General features: G+C 68.1%; 6 protein-coding genes across 6 annotated transcripts; 4 read left to right on the top strand and 2 right to left on the bottom strand.

Annotated features, from left to right (window-relative positions):
• Nucleotides 1-806: 806 nt before the first annotated feature.
• EMIHUDRAFT_95427 (putative mitochondrial carrier protein) lies at nt 807-1,803 on the top strand (the record flags this gene model as incomplete). Its single annotated transcript, XM_005775173.1, has 2 exons — nt 807-1,388; nt 1,441-1,803. The coding sequence occupies 2 exons, from the start codon at nt 807-809 to the stop codon at nt 1,801-1,803; spliced, it is 945 nt and encodes a 314-aa protein (XP_005775230.1).
• A 4,095-nt stretch (nt 1,804-5,898) lies between these two features.
• On the top strand, nt 5,899-7,224 carry EMIHUDRAFT_349525 (hypothetical protein). Its single transcript, XM_005775172.1, has 3 exons — nt 5,899-5,915; nt 6,262-6,314; nt 6,336-7,224. Exon 3 carries the CDS (start codon nt 6,536-6,538, stop codon nt 7,088-7,090), a length of 555 nt encoding a protein of 184 aa, XP_005775229.1. The 5' UTR covers nt 5,899-5,915; nt 6,262-6,314; nt 6,336-6,535; the 3' UTR covers nt 7,091-7,224.
• Nucleotides 7,225-8,803: 1,579 nt separating this feature from the next.
• Nucleotides 8,804-9,655, bottom strand: EMIHUDRAFT_44556 (hypothetical protein; the record flags this gene model as incomplete). The annotated part of the gene is made up of 1 exon (XM_005775171.1): nt 8,804-9,655. A coding segment is annotated over one exon (852 nt), but the record flags the coding sequence as incomplete, so codon positions are not given.
• An 864-nt stretch (nt 9,656-10,519) lies between these two features.
• Nucleotides 10,520-16,283, bottom strand: EMIHUDRAFT_349523 (hypothetical protein; the record flags this gene model as incomplete). Its single annotated transcript, XM_005775170.1, has 2 exons — nt 10,520-10,841; nt 15,854-16,283. A coding segment is annotated over one exon (271 nt), but the record flags the coding sequence as incomplete, so codon positions are not given.
• Nucleotides 16,284-16,735: 452 nt separating this feature from the next.
• Nucleotides 16,736-17,628, top strand: EMIHUDRAFT_447671 (hypothetical protein). Its single transcript, XM_005775169.1, has 2 exons — nt 16,736-17,528; nt 17,617-17,628. The coding sequence occupies exon 1, from the start codon at nt 16,933-16,935 to the stop codon at nt 17,290-17,292; it is 360 nt and encodes a 119-aa protein (XP_005775226.1). The 5' UTR covers nt 16,736-16,932; the 3' UTR covers nt 17,293-17,528; nt 17,617-17,628.
• Nucleotides 17,629-18,119: 491 nt separating this feature from the next.
• Nucleotides 18,120-20,289, top strand: EMIHUDRAFT_447670 (hypothetical protein; the record flags this gene model as incomplete). The annotated part of the gene is made up of 9 exons (XM_005775168.1): nt 18,120-18,444; nt 18,578-18,621; nt 18,778-18,840; nt 18,977-19,071; nt 19,250-19,293; nt 19,495-19,665; nt 19,780-19,881; nt 19,952-20,003; nt 20,190-20,289. Coding segments are annotated over exons 1-9 (972 nt in total), but the record flags the coding sequence as incomplete, so codon positions are not given.
• Nucleotides 20,290-20,638: the final 349 nt, after the last annotated feature.

Here is a 20,638-nt window from a genome sequence, read left to right as displayed (position 1 = left end):
TGCCCCAGAGCCCCCTCCGGGGGGACCCCCCCTCACCCCGAGTGTCCGTGTCCTTCGCGAGTCACCGATGGGGAGCGGGGGGGGGTGCGAGATGCACAGGGGAGGCTGGGGAGGGGGGGGTCCACTCTGAAGACTGCCGACCGCGGGGGGGTTTTGTCCCACAGGGTTTTACCCTCCGCGTGAGGATCGGCGCGGCGAGGGGGTAGGTTCGAATTCGCCGCGCAACATTTCACCCCCACAGGACCCCGCCCACCCCCCCTCATGGTCCCACCTAGTACCCCAATGAGCCTTCGCACCCCCTCCTTGCGCAGTGTCCCCCACTATGTGTCGCCGTTATCGGGGCACGCTATCCTGTGTAGTCAGGGCAAGTGGGGGCGGGGGGCACTCCCATCTCTCCTGTGTACGGGTGGTGACTGTCTCTAGTCTCGGAGGGGGGCTTGAAGCTAAGAATATTTTATTTCTTTCTGTTTCTCGCACGACATGGGCACGGGACTCGCGCGTGCGTGGCGCGTCGACCGTCGTTCATGCGAGGGAGTTCTTGTGAAATTCTTTGACAGTGCGCGCCTCCCGCGCCCTGTGTGTCTCGCAGCGGGAAGTTCTTTCTCTCCGTATGTGTGTGTGTGTGGGGGGGGGGAAGTCAAGGATTTTTTTCGAGAAAGAATTCTTACAATACTCGCAGCACACTCGCACAAAGAAAGAAATCACGCGAGCGCGCACTGTGGACGGCTGCAGGCCCCTCCAGTCCCGTCTCCGGTAGGTCCCTATTCGTCCGGCAGCTCCCGATCCACGCACGTTGAGGCCGCCGCATGTCGCGTGTCACGCTCACCCGCCACATCTCGATCCAGCCGACGCGGGCGGAGCAGGCGGCCAGCGCCAGCACCGGCGCGGTCCTGACCAGCGTCTCCATGTCTCCGCTCGAGGTGATCAAGGTGCGGCAGCAGGCGGCACCCACGCTCTCCATGCGGCAGGTCTTCTCGCGGATGATTCGCGAGGAGGGCACCCTCTCGCTCTGGAACGGCCTTCGGCCGACCCTGCTCATGAACGTGCCTTCGACCGTCATCTACCTGACGGTGTACGAGGAGGGGCGCGACCGACTCACGCCCATCGCCGGCGGGGCCTGGGCGCCGCTCGGGGCGGGAGGCTCGGCGCGTGCGCTCGTGACGTCTCTCTTCTCGCCGCTGGAGCTCCTGCGCACGCGCATGCAGGCGACGGGCTCCTCAGACGGCCTCGGCGCGATGGCGGCGAGGGTGGTGCGCTCTGGCGGCGTGGGTTCGCTGTGGACCGGGCTCGGCGCGTCGCTGTGGCGGGACGTGCCCTTCTCGTGCATCTACTGGGCGCTGTACGAGGCGTTGCGCCGGCGCGCAAAGGCGACGCCCCCGCACGGCGAGGTGGCGACATGTCCACGACATGCCCACGACTTGTCCGTCACCCGTCCCGCAGGCGACGCACCCGCAGGGCGAGGTGACGACGAGCGCGGCCTTCCTCGCCGGCGCCGCCGCGGGCAGCGTCGCCGCGCTCGCGACGACGCCGCTCGACGTGGTCAAGACGCGGCAGCAGCTCGCGGCGGGGAGTGGCGCGGCGGCGGAGGGCGTGCTCAGCGTGGTGCGCAGCGAGGGCGCGGCGGCGCTCTTCGCCGGCGTGGTGCCGCGTGTCGCACGCGTGGCGCCCGCCAACGCAATCATGATCTCGACCTACGAGCTCGGGAAGCGCACGCTGGCGCCGCTGCGGGAGCTGGCCCAGTCCCGAGCGGAGGAGTGTGCAGACGACTGGCATTGCCCAATCTGCACGGTGAATGGCCGCTGAGGCTCTGTGCCGGAGTGCGGCGGGGAGGGCCCGCCGGCTGTGCCGCGAGCTGTCGGTGTGGGCGAGCACGCGCATGCGATGATGCCGGTACGCGACTCACAAGAGTCTATCGTCTATAATCGAGAGCCGAGAGCCGCGAGAAGGCGCGCGAGAGTCGACTCGCTGTGTGGATCGGAGAAGCCGGGTGGGGTGCAGAGGCCGCGTGTCAGCTTGGGTGTCTTGTGATGTGACGAAGCTATAAACGACCGACTCTTATCCTCAACACCTTTCCGCCTCCCCCGCCGATGTGTTCTCGGTGCACTTCCTGTGCACTTCCCTCTATAAAGCCGTAGACGAGAGGGCACTTCCACTTTTGCACAAGGGGACCCGGTAGCCGCGAGCTGGCCCCTGGACTCCTGCGCTCTGCTTCGCGCATCGACCAGGCGTCCGCAGATACACATCCCTCACCGATGGATGCCAGCCACGCCACTCACCCCGCCTCCTCCACCGCCTCCTCCACCTCCGCCACCGCCGGCGCCCGCCCTGCCCCCGCCACCCGCCGCGACATTCGCCTCGCTGATACCGCTAACGACGTGCAGCAGCGCCGCCACCGCGACCACTTGCCAGCCGAGGAAGAGCGTGAAGACGCCGAGGAGCATCAGCCAAATGAGCGGCACCTCTCGCGATGGCACGCGCCAGACGGCAGGGACGGTGATGCTCTGGCCCTGCACGCCAACGGCCGCCGCGAGCTGGTCGAGCGGGCCCGCGCCTTCCGCCCCATTTGCGCCACCAGCTGGTGCCTGCCTTGGCCCACCAGCACCGCCACCAAAGCCTCCCGGACCGCCAGCACCGCCGCCGAAGCCTCGCGCACCAGCGCCAGCGCCTGCACCTGCGCCAGCGCCAGCCCCGCCGCCGCGCCGCTGACGGGCGGCCACCGCCCGCGGGTCGTTGTCCGCGACGATCTCGCCGTCGATGATGAGCACCATTGCGTGAGCGAGCGAGGCGGAGCGGAGGACAGCTATCGGCGCTGTTTGCTTAGGGCTCCCAAGTTTCTTCTTCTAGCACGCGCCAGTGCACCACCTACCTGTGCGGAGGTTTTTTTTTCAAATGTTCTTCTGGGTTGTTGCGGCGCGCGAGTTGTTCTTGTGGTTGTCGCGCTCGCCGCCGTGGGCGCTCGTGATAGGTGCTGTTGCACAAGATACTGACCGTGCGTCCACTCCGATGCTCACTCCGAAGCAGAAGGTCCGAATCAAGAACCTCATCGCGCGTGAGGAGTTCAACGGCAGCACCGGGACCCTGGTCAGATTGCGACATGACGCGGACGGCGGTCGTTGGAGGGTGCGAATGCCAGACGGCACGTTCCTCGGAGTCAGGCCGCAGTGCCTGGAGTCCCTCTCCGATGACTCCCCGGCGTGGCCGGCGCCCTCCCCCTCTGCCTCCGCCTCCGCCTCCGCCGCGGCCGCCGACGCCACCGCCGCCGCCGCGGCGGGAATGGCCACTGCCGCGCTCACGGCTGGCGACTTCGACGACAGGGGCAGCAAGCGGCCTCTGCCTTCCGAGGCGTCGATCAACGTCAAACGACTGCGTGCGCTTCTGCCGGTGAGCGGCGAGGAAGCGGCGCACGCCCTACGCGTGAGCGCGGGGAACGTGGATCGAGCGGCCGAGCTACTCCTGGACGGCTCGCGCGACGCAGGCTCGCGCGACGCCACCGACGAGAGCGAGAGCGATGAAGACATCTGGAGGCTGCCGCCGCGATCGGCGGGTCGGGCGGGCGCCTCCTCCGACGACGCAGACGAGGGCTCCTCTCCGCCGCCTCCGCCGCCCCGCACGCCCCGCGCGCCCGCCGCCGCGCATGCAGGCGAGGGCTCCTCCCTTGCAGCGCTGAGCGCCGCGCGCACCGGCGTGGCTGCGCCGAGCCGCGGATCCGACGCGCCCGCCTTCGTCGACACGGACCGGCTGCCGGGCGAGATCACCGAGCGTCGCGTCGTCCGCCTGTGCGACGTGTCGGACGACGAGGACGACCACTGCGGCGTCTTCCCGCACCTCTACACCGGACGGCAGCGCGCGCAGGCGCTCGAGGAGGCGGAGAGGAGGCGCAGCCTCGACGCGCCGCCGCCGGGCGGCTGGGGACGCTTCGTCCCCGCAGGAGCCGGCCGCGCGCCAGCGGCCCGCCGCGGCAGCCGGCTAGTCGTGCCGCCTATGTCGGCTGACGGTGCTCCCAGCTGCGCCCCCTCCCGTCCCTGCCCCGCCGCCCCACCCCCTGCTCACCCGCCCGCCCCGCCCGCCCCGCAGACCCCATCCCAGAGGGGCGGCGCGAGGCGCTGCAGAAGCTCAAGCCGGAGGACGTGCCGCTGCAACGGCTCCTGTGGGCTCTCGGCTGCCGGTGGACCGCCCACGCGCACCAGATCGAAGCCGTCCGCTTCTGCGCGGGGGTGCCGCCGGGGTGGCCCACGCACTACCCGCCGGAGGAGGAGGTGGAGGAGGAGGAGGAGCTGGGGGAGGGGGGCCCGCCTCCGCCGCGTGCAGCGGTGGGACGCGGGGTGGTGCTCGGCGACGACATGGGCCTCGGCAAGACTTTCTCCGCCATCGGCGCGATCGTCGTCCGCGAGTTCCTCGCTGCGCGGCGGGGGGAGGACCTGGCCGCGCTGTCGACGGTGGTCGTGGCGCCGACCGAGGCGGTGCTGTCCCAGTGGCGCGACAGCCTGCAGCAGTCGGGCTTCGGCGAGGGCGAGGTGCTCGTCTACACCGGCGACTTCTCGCCGCGTGCGCTGCGCGCGCCAGCGCTGCGCGGCCGCTCCCCCTACCCGCGCCTGGTCCTGCTGCACAAGTGGAAGCTGCAGGCGGACCAGCGCGCCGTCTTCAGCCACCTCAAGGCGGACCCGCCCGCCGGCACGGCCGCCGACGCAGTGCCGCTCGGCCCGAGGGCGGCGGGGGCGGGCGGGTGGCGGCAGCGCGCATCCACGGCGGCGGCGGCGGCGGGCACAGCGGGCGGGGCGGCCGAGCTGCCGCCGGTGCCCTCGCCGCTGATGCCGTCGGCGACTGCGGCTTGCGCGCGAGCTCTGCAGGCCGCGTACGAGGCGGACAAGGGGCGCAAGGCCAAGGGGCGGTCGCGGTACGGCACGTGCGATCCGGTCAAGCTGGCGCGGCGGCTTGCGCAGGAGGGCGCTGCCTTCGCGCCTTCGCAGCGCTGTTGGCTCACGTTTGTGCTCGACGAGGCGCACGAGCTGCGCAACCCCTTCTCCTTCTGGGCGATGGCCGCGGCGCTCATGGGGCAGCACGCGCGCCGCGTCGTGCTCGCGACGGGGACTCCGTACAACAACCGGGAAGGGGATCTCGCCACCCTCTCCTCCTTCATCGAGCCGGGGGCGGCCGCCTCCGCCCCCGCCTTTTGGCGGGAGGCGCGGGACGCGCTCGAGGGCAGCGGGACGATGAAGGAGGAGCACCGAGCGTGGCTGGCCCTGCACCTGCTCATGCGCGACAAGAGCGTGCTGGCGACGGCGCTCCCGCCGAAGAGCGTGAGCGAGGAGGCGGTGCTCCCCTCGGGGCCGGAGCGGCAGCTCTACTCGCCGGTGGAGGAGGTGCTGATCAAGTCGCTCCGAAACCTCGTCACGGTGATGAAGCGCAAGGCGAGCGGGAAGGCGGCGGCGGCGAGGAAGCGGCGCGACCTGATGCGGCTCCAGAAGCGCTGCATGGGCCTCGCGCAGGAGGCACGCATGGTGCTGATCCACCCCGCGCTCGGCGGCAAGGGGAGGGAGGTGACTGCGCCGCGGCCCGCGCCGCCTCCACCTGCCGGCCGCCCGCTCTGCCGGCCGCCCTCTCTGCTTCCGCCCACCCTGTCGCCGTCCCCTCAAAGCTCCCTCCGCCTCTTGCCGAGTAGGTGACCAAGCTCTTCGCGCCGAGCCGTGCCGCTCGCCCGTCCGACCTCAAGGCGGCCAAGGCGGTGTGCGTGTGCTGCAACCCGAGCTTCGGGGGGATGGGCGCCGGCGCGGAGGACGAGGCGGACGAGGCCGGGGACGGCGACGCGCTGGACGACGAGGAGGAGGAGGACGATGACGACGATGACGACCTCGATGGCTTCATTGTGCGCGACGGCGACGGCGAGGACAGCGATGATAGCGACGAGGGTGAGGAGGCGGAGGCGGAGGAGGAGCAAGAGGAGGCGGAGGAGGAGGACGGGCTGGCGGCTGAGCCTGCCCTGCGGGTGGCTGCGGTCGACGGTGGGGCGCCGGTGGGGTCTGGGCGGCCTCGCGGCCCGCCCGACGCGTGCTCGTGCGGCAAGTGCACGAACGATTTTCCCGCGCAGAACCTGGTGCAGCTCCCGCGCACGGCGTGCGGCGCAGCGGAGCCGCACTGGGTGCACGCTTGCTGCGCGGCGGAGGTCCTCGCGTCGCCAGCCTACCCGGCCTGCCCGCGGTGCCGCCTGCAGCGGAGGATGCTGAAAGTGAGCGCCGGAGGCGGCGAGTCGGATGGCGAGGACGGCGCCAACGGCGAGGACGGCGCCACCGGCGAGGACGGCGGCACCGGCGAGGACGGCGGCACCGGCGAGGACGGCGGCGGCACCGGCGAGGACGGCGGCGGCCCGGAGGGGACGCTCATCTGCTCGGAGGTCGCCGATGCCAACGGCGTGCCGTTTGGCGGCTTGCGGCTCAGCACCAAGTTGATTGCGCTGCGGCGGCAGCTGGCCGCGGTCCCTTCTGCGGAGAAGTCTATCGTCTACTCCAACTTCAAGGGCGGGCTCGACCTCGTGGAAGCGATGCTGAGCGAGGACGGCGTGCGCTGCTGCCGCTTCGACGGCGACGACCCGCCGGCGGAGCGCTCGGAGCAGCTGGCGACGTTCAAGTCGCGGCCCGAGATTCGCGTCCTCCTGCTGTGCCTGAGTGCCGGCAGCGTCGGGCTCAACATTGCGGAGGCTTGCCACGGCTTCTTCCTCGACGTGTGGTGGAACCCGTTCGTGCACCGCCAGTGCGAGGACCGGATGCACCGGATCGGCCAGACGCGGCCGGTGGCGATCAGCTACCTGCTGGCCTCCTCGACCTTTGACGAGGTGATCTACGAGCGGGGGCACACCAAGCGCGAAGCGGCGTCCACGCTGCTCGGGATCGGCGGCACGGCGCCGCGCGGCGGCCAAAGCGAGCGGCTGGCCGGCCTCCTCAAGGGGCTTCTTGGCCAGCGCACCGCTCGCCGGGCCGCGGAGGCGCCTGCACCACCGGCTGCGCCGGCGGCCGAGGAGCCCGCGGGGTCTGCCGGTGCAGGCCAGGCGCCGGGGGCTGACCCCGCGGCGGGGTCTGCACCGACCGAGAGCCTCTAGTGCATGATGGAAACTCCCCGTACTGTGTCTCTGTCTGTCTGTCTGTCTGTCTGTCTGTCTGCCTGTCATACATGTGGATCGGAGCCTTGCTCATCGAGGGCGTGCAGGTCCCTACTACTGATACATATCTTCTCAAAGGTCAAAGCCTCGGAGCGCCCCGCACGATGGCAAACCGGTGTAGAGCGAAGTCGCCTCTATTTGTCACTCGCCATGCGCGTCCTTGGCTGACCCTCCAAAACTCCCTCCCCGCCGTTCGCGGCTCGGCTTGCGTATGCGGGTGGGAGCTTCGAGGACATGCAGGCGTCCCACCCCCTCCGGCCATCCCCCCGGCTCCCAAGCGCGCGGCCGCGACGCGCTGCGCACCCTCTTCCGCGCTGCACCCGCTCTTGGCACGGCCGTCGTCCGCCGAGATCACCTCCTCTTCGCGCCGCAGGTGCACAACCAAGGGCTGGCCACCTCCGTATCCATCATGATGAAGCCAATGGGCCAAAAAGGGAGAACGCTCCCCTCCCAGGTGGCCGGAGGGTACACCTCGGGTCGGCGTGCTGGGGGGGGCGCCGGTGCGCAAGCCCACTTTCCGGGCGACCCCGAGGGGGAGGAGGCCGGGCGAGTGGCAGCAATTCACTGTTAGTGTCCCGGGCCGCTGCGGTACCGTTTATACGGCCCCTCGTGACGTCTTTCCGATTTTGCATTGTGAGTCGTCCTCTGGCCAGCCGAGGGGCACCAGAACGGCATGTGTACTGGTGCTGGGTGCGGGTGCGGAACGGGCTTTTTTTAACTCGCAACCAAGCATACTATACAAGGACACCCTCGGGGGGGACACTCGGCGCATGTGCGACGCGTCAGGGTGGAGTTGGCGGTGGCCGAGCGTCGTCTCCCAATCGACTCGCAGCGCGGAGTCGAGGGGTGAAGCGCGTCGCGCTGCGACACTCGAGAGCCGGCTGGATGGCCGTAGGGCGCAGCCGACTTTGATGTCCTCGAAGGTCCGGTGCGCATTCGTCCTCTGAGACCCACGCGTACAGGAAAGGGGCGAGAACGAGGCCTTTTTGAGGCGGACATTTTGGGGCGCGCATCCGCAAGCGCGTTCCACACAGTGCGCGCCCCCGGCCCCGCTCTCGAGCGTGCCATCGAGGCCGCCCATGTATCGCGATGTGGATGTCGGCAGTGTGCTATGTCCTTGCTATGTGTGCGCGTGCTAGTTACACAAGTTAGCCTGCTAACCCGTATATGGTGTGCATCGACTGCTAGACGCGCGGTAAAGGGTAATCGCTCTGTGCGACGGTGTATCATTCACTTTATGCCACCGTTGCATATCCGGATATGCAACGGTGGCATAAAGTGAATGATACACCGTCGCACTCTGAATCCTCTCCCAGGGGCTAGCTCTCAGCACTCGCCACTCCGAGGGCTCTGCGCTCTGGCCTCTGGCTGTGCTCTCTCGCGCTGTGTCAAGTCGTCGTTGTGGCGTGCCGCGGGGAAAGAAAAACCCGTAGCTGCTTCGAAGACGCACCTGACCGAGTCCGTGACGCCCTGTCCACGCTTAAGAAACCCCGCACGTGGCTAGTAGTAGTCCTAGTAGATGTGTCTCACTGTTAGGGGAGGCGTTCGTTTTTATTTATTCGCGCTCTTCTCCGCCCTAGATCGTGCCGCCGCCGCCGATCGCCACACCTCCGCCTCGGCCTGCTGGCCGTAAAGCCCGCCGACCAGCGCGGGCAGCACCGTCGCGACGTCGGCGCTGACGGCGAGCGAGGCGAGCGGATCAGCACGACTCGGCCCGATGTTGAGCACCGCGACCGGCTTCCTGTCCTCGGCGACCCTCTTGACGAGCCGGAAGGCGGAGAAGGTGGCGACGCTGCTGCCGGCGACGAGCACGGCGTCGGCAGCGGCGGCAGCGGCCTTGCTCGCCTCCACGATCGCAGGAGGAACCGTGCCGCCGAAGAAGGTGACGGTCGGCTTGAGAGGGCCTCCGCCGCACGCGCCGCACTCTGGAACCACAAAGCTGGCGCACGCCTCGTCGCTCAGGGCGGCGTCGCCGTCCGCGCGCATCGCCGCCTGCGCCACCGCCGCCACGCCCGCGCGCTCGAGCCAGCCGGCGTTGAGCCCGGCGAGCCGCTCCTGCAGCGCGGCCCGCGGCGTGAGAGCGCCGCAGTTGAGGCACTCCACCTCGTCGATGCGGCCGTGCAGGTCCAACACGCCGCTCGCGCCCGCCGCGCTGTGCAGGCCGTCGACGTTCTGTGTGATGATGCCTCCCCGCAGCAGCCCCCTCTCCTGCAGCGCGGAGACGGCAAAGTGAGCCGCGTTTGGCCGAGCCCGCGAAAAGTAGCCGTATCCGACGTAGGACCGCGCCCAGTAGCGGCGCCGCTTGCTCTGATCAGAGACAAACTCCCTGTGCTGAATGGGGACGTGGCCCTTGGAGTACGAACCGTTGGGCGAGCGGTAGTCGGGAATGCCGGAGGTGGTGGACAGGCCGGCGCCGGTGAGAAGCAGCAGGCGCTCGGCGCTCTGCACGAGCGCGGCCAGCGCATCAAGATCCGACGGCTCGACCAAGGCAGAGCGCGGTGCGAGGGACGGGAGCGCAGGCTGCGAGTAGCGGCGCGCCGTGTGGAGGAAGCGGCGCATATACTAGGCCCAGGGGGCGCGGTATTGGGATCTGGCCGTACCGCGTACCGCTTCACACCGAGCGCGCCGTACCGATACCGCTAGGCTCTCCGGCGCCCCGTACCGCTACCCTGTAGCGAGAAAACAGCTCGCCGTACCGTCAGTCGGGAAGGGTTATTTTGAAACCTACCACTGCAGAAAGAAAGAAAAAACGAGCTCATCACCGCGAGCTCGCACCGAGGGTGTCGGACTGTCGCCTGTGGCCTCCTTCTGCAGCCACCGGCCTGGGCTGCCCTCCTCCTCCTCTGCAACTCCTGCCGTCAGTCTAGACGGTAAGAGTGCACCTTGCCTCGCCCCACCAGGTTGCCCAGCGCGGCGCCGAGACTCGCGCCCGCGTCTCCGCTCAGGGCGAAGCGCAAGGCGCTTGACGATCCTCCGGAGGGCTCTGAAGTCCCGCACGCTCGCACGGTGCAGCGCCGCCGTGGGCCACAGCGAGGCTTCACACTCCAGTGAGCCGGCATTTTCCTCTCCGTAGGATGGCACGCTCGACGACAATGCTGACCGCAAAGCGGCCTTAGCGAGGAAGGCGGCTCGCCGGCGGGAGCAGCGGCACGAGCAGAGGACGAGCGAGAAGGCCGAGCTCGATGCGAGGATGGCGCACGCACAGGCCGAGCAGCGCAATTTGGCGGCGCAGGCAGAGGCGGCCCGCCGGCAAGAGTGCCTCGCTTTGAGACAGGAGGCCAAAAACTCCAATGACAAAGTACGTCCGTACGACTGTAGGATTGTGCGGCCAACAACATGTGTCGATATTTCGCGCATAAGCTTGCTCATGCACTACTAGCACTCAAACGAGCGCACTGACTGGTGAGTGTTCTAACCACGACCGCGCTTTCGCGCACGCTCCTCCAGCTGGTATTGAGACACGGTGCGGCGGCGGCCCGAGCTGCTGTTGCTGGGCTCGACAGTTCGAGTGGCCTCCGCCCCGCGCCGTGCCTCACGCTCCATCTCAAGCTGCTGCAGCTGCCTGGCCTCATGGGCGAGACGCTCCTCGGCGCTCTGCTCGAGGGCGTCCTCATGTAGTCGCCGCAGCCTGACGAGCGTCTCGTCAGGCAGCCGCCAGATGGGGTGCCCGGCACTCTCGTCCATCTTCTCGAGCTCGACGGGACAGAGTATCGAGTCGCAGGGCACGTTCTCCCCAGCCACATTGCCATCCTCATCGCGCTCGTGAGAGTACACACTCGGGTCCTCGGCATTGTCGTTCAAGAGCCACCGCACCTCAAAGGTCTCCTCCTGCCATGAGCCGCTGGCCGTCTTGAACACATCGTCCACGTTCTCCGCGATGAATGTTTTGCGCATCAGATCACCTGTGTCCCAAGCTGAGCGCCCCTCCTCCTCCTTTGACAGGACTGCGACAAACCCACCGCTGCGCAGCTCGAGCTGCACGTGCTGCTGCGCACTCTGCCGGCCGGGGATAATTACAGAGGTGTCCTGGAGAAGGTCGAGCAGTGAGCGCTCCTCGGCCGCGATGGGCTGCGGTGGGCGGTTGATCTGCTCTGATGGCCCTGTGCCTGGCACGTCCATCGTGCGAGCGCGCACTGCCTGCTGCCGCGTCTTCTGCCCTGAGAGGATCGCGCGTTTGTCGTTCAGCCCACGCAGCTCGGCGCCCCACTCGGCTCTCCCAAGGCCCCGCGCTCGGACACGTGCCGGGTCCTCGACAGGGTCAGGGATCAGCTTCATCATCTCCTCGATGTGCACTCGCTATAACGGGCACGGGGCAGTGGTGAGAGATGGGCTGGACGCAATGAGGGGGGAGGGCACGGAGGGGCGAGAGCCACCAGCCCTGGTGGCTCGGGGTAGTAGCTGCTGGCCGACGTGAAGAGCTGGACTGCACCGTGGCTGAACCTCTCGCGCAGGAGGGCGGCGATGAGCGCAGCGCGGCGCTCTCGGTACTCAAGCTCCATTGGCGTCGCCGAGCTGCCTGTCGGACCACAGCGGACCTTCGAGAAGAAGTTCTCACAGCACAAGGTTAGCAGCCGGTCAAACGTGACGCCTTCCTCGTGCAGGTCGATGTTGTAGTCACTCTTGAGCCACGCACGCACCTCTTGCACGCTCGAGAGCAGCAAGCCGAGAGCTCTTCGCACAGAGCCAGAGATCATCCCCTGCGGCCCCTGCATTGCGCCTGGACTGGTCTTGCCTGTGCGCCGCATCGCCTCCGCCTCCCAGTCGCGCACCTGCACCATGATAGACTCGAGGGCCGCCTCACCCTCCGTCCAGCTCAGTGTAGCACACTGCGGCAGGTATCCGATCGACGCGGCGAGTGGTGCAAACATCTGGAGCAGGCTACGCAAGGGTCCCGAGCTGGTGACGAGGCGAACTCCGTTCGCTGCATCTGCAAAAATGAGGCTGTTGCCGTGGAACGCCAGTCCGCGAGGGCGAGAGGTCGTCGCCAGCCGTGCGAGATCATCGTGCTGCGTGCCTTGGCTGCCCTGGTCGGCCGAGAGCAGCGAATGAGGTGCCCCAACGACGAGCTCTGACGTCTGGTCAACATGAAGATCCATCGTGATGATGCTGTTCGGCCAGAGCGTCGCCGCGAGCTGCAAGCCGTCGGCACGCACCGCGAGGCCCCACACCCCCTGCTCGGCCCATGGGCCTGCTCCCGATGGGCCTGCTCCTAGCGGACTGACTGCGGCATTTACCGACTGCAGGATCTGACCTGGCCTTGGCTTCGGGTCGATCACGGAGATGAGAGGGCTCCGTGCATCCCCTACAAACAGCCGGTTGGTAGCACGGTGGCACGCGATAGCGCGCGGCTCAGAGCCGGCTGGCAGCGCCACCACACGACTGACCGTGGCGGTAAATGCAGGCCGCTCCTCACGGTTGTTGAACTTGGTGTTCTTGGCATCCACAAAAACCACCGACGGGGTCTCCTTTGCGATGTCCGTGACGTACAGCTTCACCTTATCAAAGTCCTTGGTGCCGGTGTCGGCGCCGAAGCACATTGCAAATGGCTTTGTCATCGTGGCGCCGTCGGCAAAGGAGAGGTTTATTGTGGACGAGTAGGCGAGCCGATTGCGCCGAGATGCGGGTGGGGCGTCGCCGGGCCGTACAGCCTGCTTCTCGAAGCCCGCGACATCGGCATCGCCATCCACGACCCGCATCTGCTGCTGCAAACACGGCCCGACATCGATGGCCACGATGGACCCGCTGCCGGTATCGGCGGCGAAAACATAAGGGCTCCACCACTGCTGCGCGCCTCTGCCCTTGCCACCGCCCAGCCACAGATTGCCGACGACCAGCCCTGCCGGAGCGGTGAAGCCCGCGCCCTTCCCAAAGCCCGGCTGCCCTGCAACCGCCTCGCCACCTCCGGCCACGAGTGAGGTGACGACGGGGCAATGCAACTGCACCGCTACGATGGCGCGCTTCTTCACGTCGCTGACGAAGACGACGTTGTTCTTCTCGTACACGCAGCAGTCAGCAATGACCGTGATCGAGGAGCTGGGGCAGTCACGTGTCAGCCGCGTCCATCGCTCCGGGAAGAGCGTCACGACAACCGCAGCTGCAACGGGCAGGGCCTCGAGGACGGCGAAGGAGAGGAGCTCGACAACGGTCGAAAAGTCCATTCGATCCTATATCTCACATTACAGGCCAGGTCGGAGAGGGGGGAGCGACTAGAGCTGAATTAGACCTCAGTTAGATCTCGGCGATATCTCGGCTAGATCTCTGCTAGATCTCGGCTAGATCTCGACGAGATCTCGGCTACATCTCGGCGAGATCTCGACGAGATCTGGGCGATCTCGGCTACATCTGGATCCTTGTTGCGCAGCGTTGCAGCGTGCACTGCTGCCATCAGCGCCGAGTGCAGGGCTGCGTCCGAAGAGGCACGCAGGACCATGAGCAGTCGGAGGCAGACCAGGTGGCCCTGGAAGCAGAGCCACCACCAGTACATTGCCGAGCGGATGGACTTTAGCAGGTGCACGATGTCGGGCACGCCGCGAGTGAGTACGCCAGGGCAGCAAGCGAGATCGCGCTGTTGCATCAGTGCGAGCTCGCGCGACTCGCAGTCGGAGGCGAGGAAGACGGCGCAGCGACGGAAGCAAACGCGGCAATTTTTCGGCAACCCTCCGCGCTCAATCAAGCGCACGCAGCTTGAGCACGGGCGAGCGAGCGGCTTGGTGCTCGTCACACCCACCGCCTTGCACTTGTCGCAGACAACACCGCTCGCAAAGTTGCACGTGTCCCACGGGCACGTCGGTTGGCACACGATCTTGGCACCGGTCGCCGCCGCTCGCTTGATGCATTCGGTGCACGCCATGAGGTCAGGATACACAGTTTCGTGGCGTGCCTTTGCAACTGCGAGCCCGCCGCCACTCGAGCATGCCCACTGACCCACGGGCATGTCAAACTGCCGTGAACCTTGGCCATTGCTGAGTGAGCAGAGGTGGAACTCCATCATGGAGGTGTTGAGCTCGATGCTGGCATCTGGTGGTAGTGCGTTGAGCTGCTGAAGGGTGAGCGGGCCATCCTTTCCACCAACTGATTGGAGTGTGGCCACAGAGTTTAGCAGCGCAGGTGCCAAGCTCATAGCGTCGGTCGCGAGCGAGAGCAGCGTAACGCGGGAGAGCGGGCCCTTCACTGCCAATGCGTCGATGCCCTCGAGGACGGCATCGCAGCGGAGAAGGTCGTGGAGAACGGCCCCTTGTCCGAGATTGGGCTTCACATCAGCACGTAGAGCCTGCTTGCGACGACCATAGATGTTGAAGCGCTGAAAGAATTGCTCCGGCGAGAGGAAGTTGGAGGCCCAATCGGAGCCTGCGCCATGGTACCCTGGGCCAACGAGCAGGTTGGTGATCCGCTCACCTCCGTGGTGCAGGAGCGCCTGTTGCAAGATTTCCCAGCTCTCAGACGACTGACCCCGCAGATCAAAGCCAGTTGCCCCGAGCATCGTCGATCGAAGGATGTCGACCATCACGTGGTCATCAGGCAGCGCTCCGGTCTGCCTGTAGAGCGCGTACAAGACGGCCTCCTCTGGGAAGGCGGAGAACAGGTCCAAGTCAAAGTGCTCAAGTGTTGACCCCATAGGCTATAGGAGCAAGACAAACTGGTTGTTACGTGACACTATAGAGTTCGGGTGTTTACATAATAAGAGTGAACGAGGTCATGTCTGATACACGGCCGAGTCTCGAGTGGCTTGCTACCGCCTCTTCCTCTTGGGGGCGGCGGGCTTGGCTAGCGCCTTGATTGCAGCTGACAGCTTGCAGCGCCAGTCGCGGAGAATGACAGCCTTGCAATCGGGTGGGCAGGCAGGCGACTTGGAGTGGGTCTCGCAGACGCCACTCGGTAGCACCGCCTTGGCAATGCCTGAAGAGCGCGCGAGGTCGTCGATGGCGGAGACAGCCGCGTTGAGCTTTGCCTTGCTCACCGTCCCCGCCTCTGGGCCGTCAAATCCGTACTCGCGCACGAAGTCGGCGACGAGCGACTTACAGTCGAGCGGCTTCAAGCGAGTGAGCTCGGCCTGCATCTCCTCCTGCTGTGACGAAATGGAGAGGGCCGCAGTCGCGACCGGCACCACAGACGCAAACGCGTCCATGCTGCCGGCCGTGGACACGGTGGCGGGGGGAGCAGCGGCGGGATCGAAGCCGTCGACAAGGTAGGGGAAGCACTCGAACGTGCAGCCGCCCTTCCCGCCCTTCCCGCCCGACGTCTGGGCCGACTTGGACCTGGAGCTGGGCTGCCGCCAGTTGCGCACACTCCAAACGTGATCGGAATCGCTGGGCTTGCTACCTGGGCAGACGAGGCTGAAGGCGCCGAGCTTGCCCTGCCGCTTGGCCCGCTTGCACTCAGCGCCGCGCGCACACTCAATCCGGCGGCCATCGCCTGAAAAGTGGCACGTCTCGACCACCGAGTTGAACTCTCGCTCGAGCTGGAGCTTCCCAAGGTACTCGCGGTGAGCTGCAGTCTTCTCCTCGCTCCAACCCGGCGCGGCCTTGAGCTGCTTGGTGGATGCGGCCAAGAAGTCTCGAGCGCCAGGGTACCGGTGCCAGAGCACTAGCTGCACCAGCGACTCGGGTACCTCTCTCAGCGCGGGGACCGCGTGCCGCGACAGCTCCTTCATGGCGGGAGCGACTACTAGCTCGACCAGCTTCACGGCACCCTCCGTGAGCTTGTCGCCGAAAGTCGTCACCAGCGCCGCTACCTTGCCGCCGCTCTGCGACTCGATCTTGTCGAGCACGTCCGCGACCTCTGCAAAGTGCGGGATGCTGCCCTCGCCCTCTAAGACGGCATCGTTGAGTCGCGGCACGTCCAGTCCGCTCAGCGAGAGCCGCAGCCGCCCAATGTCCAGCATCAGCTCATTCTTCATCTTGAACAAATGCACCTCCTCTTCGGTCGGCGCGCACACATCGGCCCATGACAGGTCTGCTGCCTTGTCCGCCGCCTCGCCTGCCGCCTCGCCCACCTCCTCCGCCGCTCCCTCGCCCGCCGCGTCCCGTACCACCTCGCCTGTCGCCTGCCCCGTGGCCGCCTCATTTGCACGCTCAGCCGCCGCGCCACTCGACGTGCCGCTCATCTCCTCACCCGCCGCCTCGCCCGCCGCCTCGCCCGCCGCCTCGCCCGCCGCTCCGCTTGCCGCCGCCCCGCCCGTCGCCTCGGTGGCGGCCGCAGCCTCGCCCGCCACCTCGGCGCCGGGCGCCGCCTCGGCGCCGGGCGCGCCGGGCGACTCGCCCGCATCCCTGATCTCTGAGTTGGTCGCGGCGGCGCTCGCCGTCGTGCTCGCTGCGCTCGCGGCGGCCGCCGCGGCCGCCGACGCGCTTGTCGCCCCTCTGTGCGTCTCCTCCTCCTCGCCCCCCTCCTCGTCGCCCATCGGCTCATCCGCCCCGCCGTAGTAGACGCCAAAGTAGTCCGCCCCAGCGCGAGCCTCCGCAAGCGCGCTCAACTTCTTGTTGATCGAGGCGAGCAGCACCTCCTTCTGCCGCAGCGTGCGCATGTCCTCGTACTGCGCGTTGCTCGGGAGGGGCAGCCCGCTTGCCTTGGCTTTCGCCGGCGGCGGCGGTGGGTTGAATGGGCTGCTGCCCTTCGGCGCCGCCGCCGCCGCCAGCGCCCTCGCCACGGAAGCAGCCCCCGCCGAGACGGCGACGCGGCCGTTGCCGGTGAAGATCTCAGAGGTGGCTCCCGATCTCACCTCGTACGCCTCGAGGGCGTCGAGCGTGGGGAAGTCGCGCAACCAGATCCGCACAACGTCATTGCTCATGAGCTCAAGCCCGTCATCACCGTCAATGCGGAGTAGCACTGACGAGCCGAGCGAGAGGTTCAGCTTCTCGGACACGAAGGCGGACAAGGACATGATATTCCAGACGGCGCCGTTGTTCCGCCGCGAGATGAGGCAGCGCGTCACGCGCACGTCGCCGCCGACGGGCTCGAGACTGGCGCCTTCCGCGCCGCGGAAGGCCTTTGTGGTCATACTGTCGCCCGGCACCAACTTGATCTTTAGGACTGCTTCGTCCTCGATCGGAGGGCTCGCGGCCTCGGACGGGCGGCGGCGGACGTCGCGTCCGCCCCGGTCGCGGCTGCGGCTGCGGCTGCTTCTGCGGCCACGGCTGTGGCTGTAGCTGTGCTGCCGCCGATCGTCGCGCCGGGAGCGGCTGCGGCTGCGGCTGCGCCGCCGGTCATCGCGCCGGTCACGGCTGCGGCTGCGCCGCCTGTCCCCGCCTCGATGCCGCCGGTTGTCGCGCCGGTCGTCGCGCCGGTCGTCGCGCCGGTCGTCGCGCCGGTCGTCGCGCTGGACAATGTGGGACGCCCGGCTTTGGCCGCGCTCACCATGGCTGTCGAAGCTGCGGCTGCGCCGGTCGCGGCTGCGGCTGCGACTGCGAGACGAGCCGCCGGCCCCCGACGACGAGTTGCCACCACTCTGTTGCATCCGCGCCGGCTGATAGGGATATAGCTAGACGCGAGCGGAGCGAGCGAAGCGCTCTGCGGGACGACGCGCCCGGCGGGCGAAAGAGAACGAGCAAGTAAAGCCAGTACTCCAGAGTACCGCCACCGGCGATCCCGGACGGACCGCGTACCGCGTACCGCTTCACACCCGCGGGGCCGTACCGATACCGCTTACCGGGCCCCCTGGGCCGAATATACGTACATCCCGCGGCGACCGCCACAAGCACAACTCGACAAACAACTCTCTCTGCGTTCGCGAACGAAAAGACCCGCAAGCCAGGAGGGGAGCGGCGCTCACAAAAAATCAGAATAGACAGAGGCGAGTCGCAATTCCAGGGGTCGTTGTGGCGCGCCACCCTGTCCAGAGAGGAGGTGCCAAGCGGGGGTTTTCGATCCCCCTGCCTTCACTTCTGCTCGTGCATATGGGGACCCTACGAGAGTCCTTCGCCCTTCCAAACGAAAATAAAAAGAAAAGGGTGTTCGCGCCTCACCTCCACCACCGGCCGATCGATCAGTGCGCGCACATGCCCAGCAAGCGCTCTCGCTCAGAGCCGCCGAGCGGATCCTCCGAGGGCGAGAACCGGTCCTCCGTCCGCCGCTCCTCGCGCGAGCGCGCCGCGGTGCAGCGCTACGTCGCCGGCCCGGCGCACGGCGACAGCTACAGCTTTGAGACTGCGCGCTTCCACATCGTGCCACCAAACGGGTGGCACCGCTTCCTGTGGAAGATGGGCTGCTCGGCGCTAAACACGCTCAAGTACAATGGCGAGCTTCCGCCGCCCGTCGCGCCCTGCCCCTGCTGGCTGCTGCCTTCATCCGACGAGATGGCGGTGCGCTTCCCGCCTCGCGCTGCTCGCGCGTCCCTCAGTACACCGCCGCACTGCCGGCCCTCGATGGCCGGTCGCCCGCCCGCTCCAACACATACCTCGCGCAGCGCCTCCCCTCCTCCGCCCCGCGCCCCAGGTCCGCATCGCAGAGATCCAGCCGCAGCTCGCCGCGGCCGGCTGGCGCGCGCGCCTCTTCCCCTCCCCTCGCGCGCACCTCCGCCCTCCCGCCCGCCCTCCTCCCCCACCCTCGCTCCCGTCGCGTCCCTCGACCTCGCTGTCGCCGCCCCGACGCGCGCCTCGAAGCCCTCCTCTTCGCCTCCCCGCACCGCCCGGCAGGCGGACCCTCACATGCGACGCTGCTCTCGTCTCGCGCCTCTCAAACAAGCAGCGGCTGCGCGAGTGAGCGGCTAGCGCGGCTAGCGCGGCTAGCGCGGCTAGCGCGGCTAGCGGCGGCGGCCCGCTCCCCCCCCCAACCCCCCTCCCGCCCTCACCCCCCTCTTCCACTCCCCTCCTCTCCCCTCTCCCCGCGGCGCAGGCACGCCGAGGAGCTCGGGCTGCTCAAGCACTTGCCGGCGCACTACCCCGCGCTGCAGGGCGCAGCCTACCCCGCCGTGCTCAAGGGGGCGGAAGGCGCCGCCCAACCTCGCACCACCCCCTCACCACCCCCTCACCACCCCCTCACCACCCCGGGGCCACCCCCTCACCACCCCCTCACCACCCCAGGACCACCCCCTCACCACCCCCTCACCGCGCCGAGCCGCAGCCCTCTGGCGGCCCCCTTTGGCATCCGGTCCTCCGCCCCTCCCAGGCAACCACGGCAGCAACGTCCACATCGTCCACTCTCCCGAGGAGGCGACGGCCCCCACAACCTCTCACCCCCGCACACTGCAGCCCTCGCGGCAGCCACACCCTCACCGCCGCCACCCCGCACCGCCGCCACCCCGCACCGCCGCCACCCCGCACCGCCGCCACCCCGCACCGCCGCCACCCCGCACCGCCGCCACCCCGCACCGCCGCCACCCCGCACCGCCGCCTCTCTTTCGTGCCGCACAGGCGCTCGAGATAGTGCCGGGCGGCCTCGACGACGAGTGGCTGTTGCAAGAGCTCATCCCCGGCCAGGTCGAGTACTCCGTCTCGCTCCTCGTCGACGACGGCAAGCTGCTCGACAACATCGAGACTGCGTACGAGTACGACCGCCCCGAGTACGTCTGGCCGAACGTCGAGGCGCTCTCCCGGCATCCCCCGACATCTCCCGACATCTCCCGACATCCCCCGACATCTCCCGACATCTCCCGACATCTCCCCCCGACCTGACCAGACCTCTGTCCACCGCCGCAGGAGCTCTCGCGCTCGAGTCAAGGGAGCGTGCCTCCGCGCTTCCTCGCCGTGATGGAGTCCTTCCTCCCCGGCTTCTCGGGCATCTGCAACTTCAACTACAAGGACCCCGCCTCCGGAGGGGAGACCCCGCTGTGTCACGTCCGCTGACTCCCGCCCCCCCGGCCGAGAGCAGGTCCGAAAGACGACGGGCGAGATCTGCATCTTCGAGATCAACACGCGCGTCGGCGAGCCATAGCGCCGAGATGCAGCCGAGATGCAGCCGAGATGCAGCCGAGATGCAGTCTGGATCTGCGTCCTCGAGATCAACACACGCCGACCGCCTCGCGTGCGGCCAAGGGGAAGGCCCTGCACAACCCCCCCCCCCCCCCCCCCCCGAGCCCGGAGCCCCGAGCCTTCTCCCTCCGCTGCAGGTGCCGACCTTGCGTGCGATGTGCCTCGGCCGCGCGCGCGCGCACTCTTCGAGAAGCTGGCCTCGCTCGGCGCGCTGCAGCCGTCGGCGCGGCCGCAGGCACCGGGTCGTGCAGCACTGGGGCCTGCCCCGAGAGCCCCTTTTGGGAGCTTGCCCTGTAGGCGCGGCCGCAGGCGAGGGGGGCGGCCGCCGCGCTGCCCTGAGGAGGTGCCCGAGGAGGCCCAGCGCTACATTGCGCGACGGCCGCGGCCGTTGATAGCCGGCCGGCAGCCGAGAGGCGGAGGAGGGAGGGGCGGGAGTCGCCGGCCGCGAGGGTTGCTGACGCCGCAAAGGGGGGGCCCCCGCAGCATCTGGGAGCATGGTTCACCGAGCGGGCGGCGCGGCGGCGACTCGTGTGCCGTTGCGGCGCACGCGAAATGTACGTGGGTGCGCGTCTGTTCATGCGGTCGG

This window comes from Emiliania huxleyi (assembly GCF_000372725.1).
Source record: "Emiliania huxleyi CCMP1516 unplaced genomic scaffold EMIHUscaffold_3, whole genome shotgun sequence".
Taxonomy (NCBI): Eukaryota; Haptophyta; order Isochrysidales; family Noelaerhabdaceae; genus Emiliania; species Emiliania huxleyi.
This window is presented reverse-complemented; position numbering and strand designations above follow the sequence as displayed.

What these genes read in the sequence shown, in the direction of transcription:
- EMIHUDRAFT_349525 (XM_005775172.1), top strand. Translation starts at nt 6,536, where the DNA reads ATGCTGAGCGAGGACGGCGTGCGCTGCTGCCGCTTCGACGGCGACGAC.
- EMIHUDRAFT_447671 (XM_005775169.1), top strand. Translation starts at nt 16,933, where the DNA reads ATGAGCTCAAGCCCGTCATCACCGTCAATGCGGAGTAGCACTGACGAG.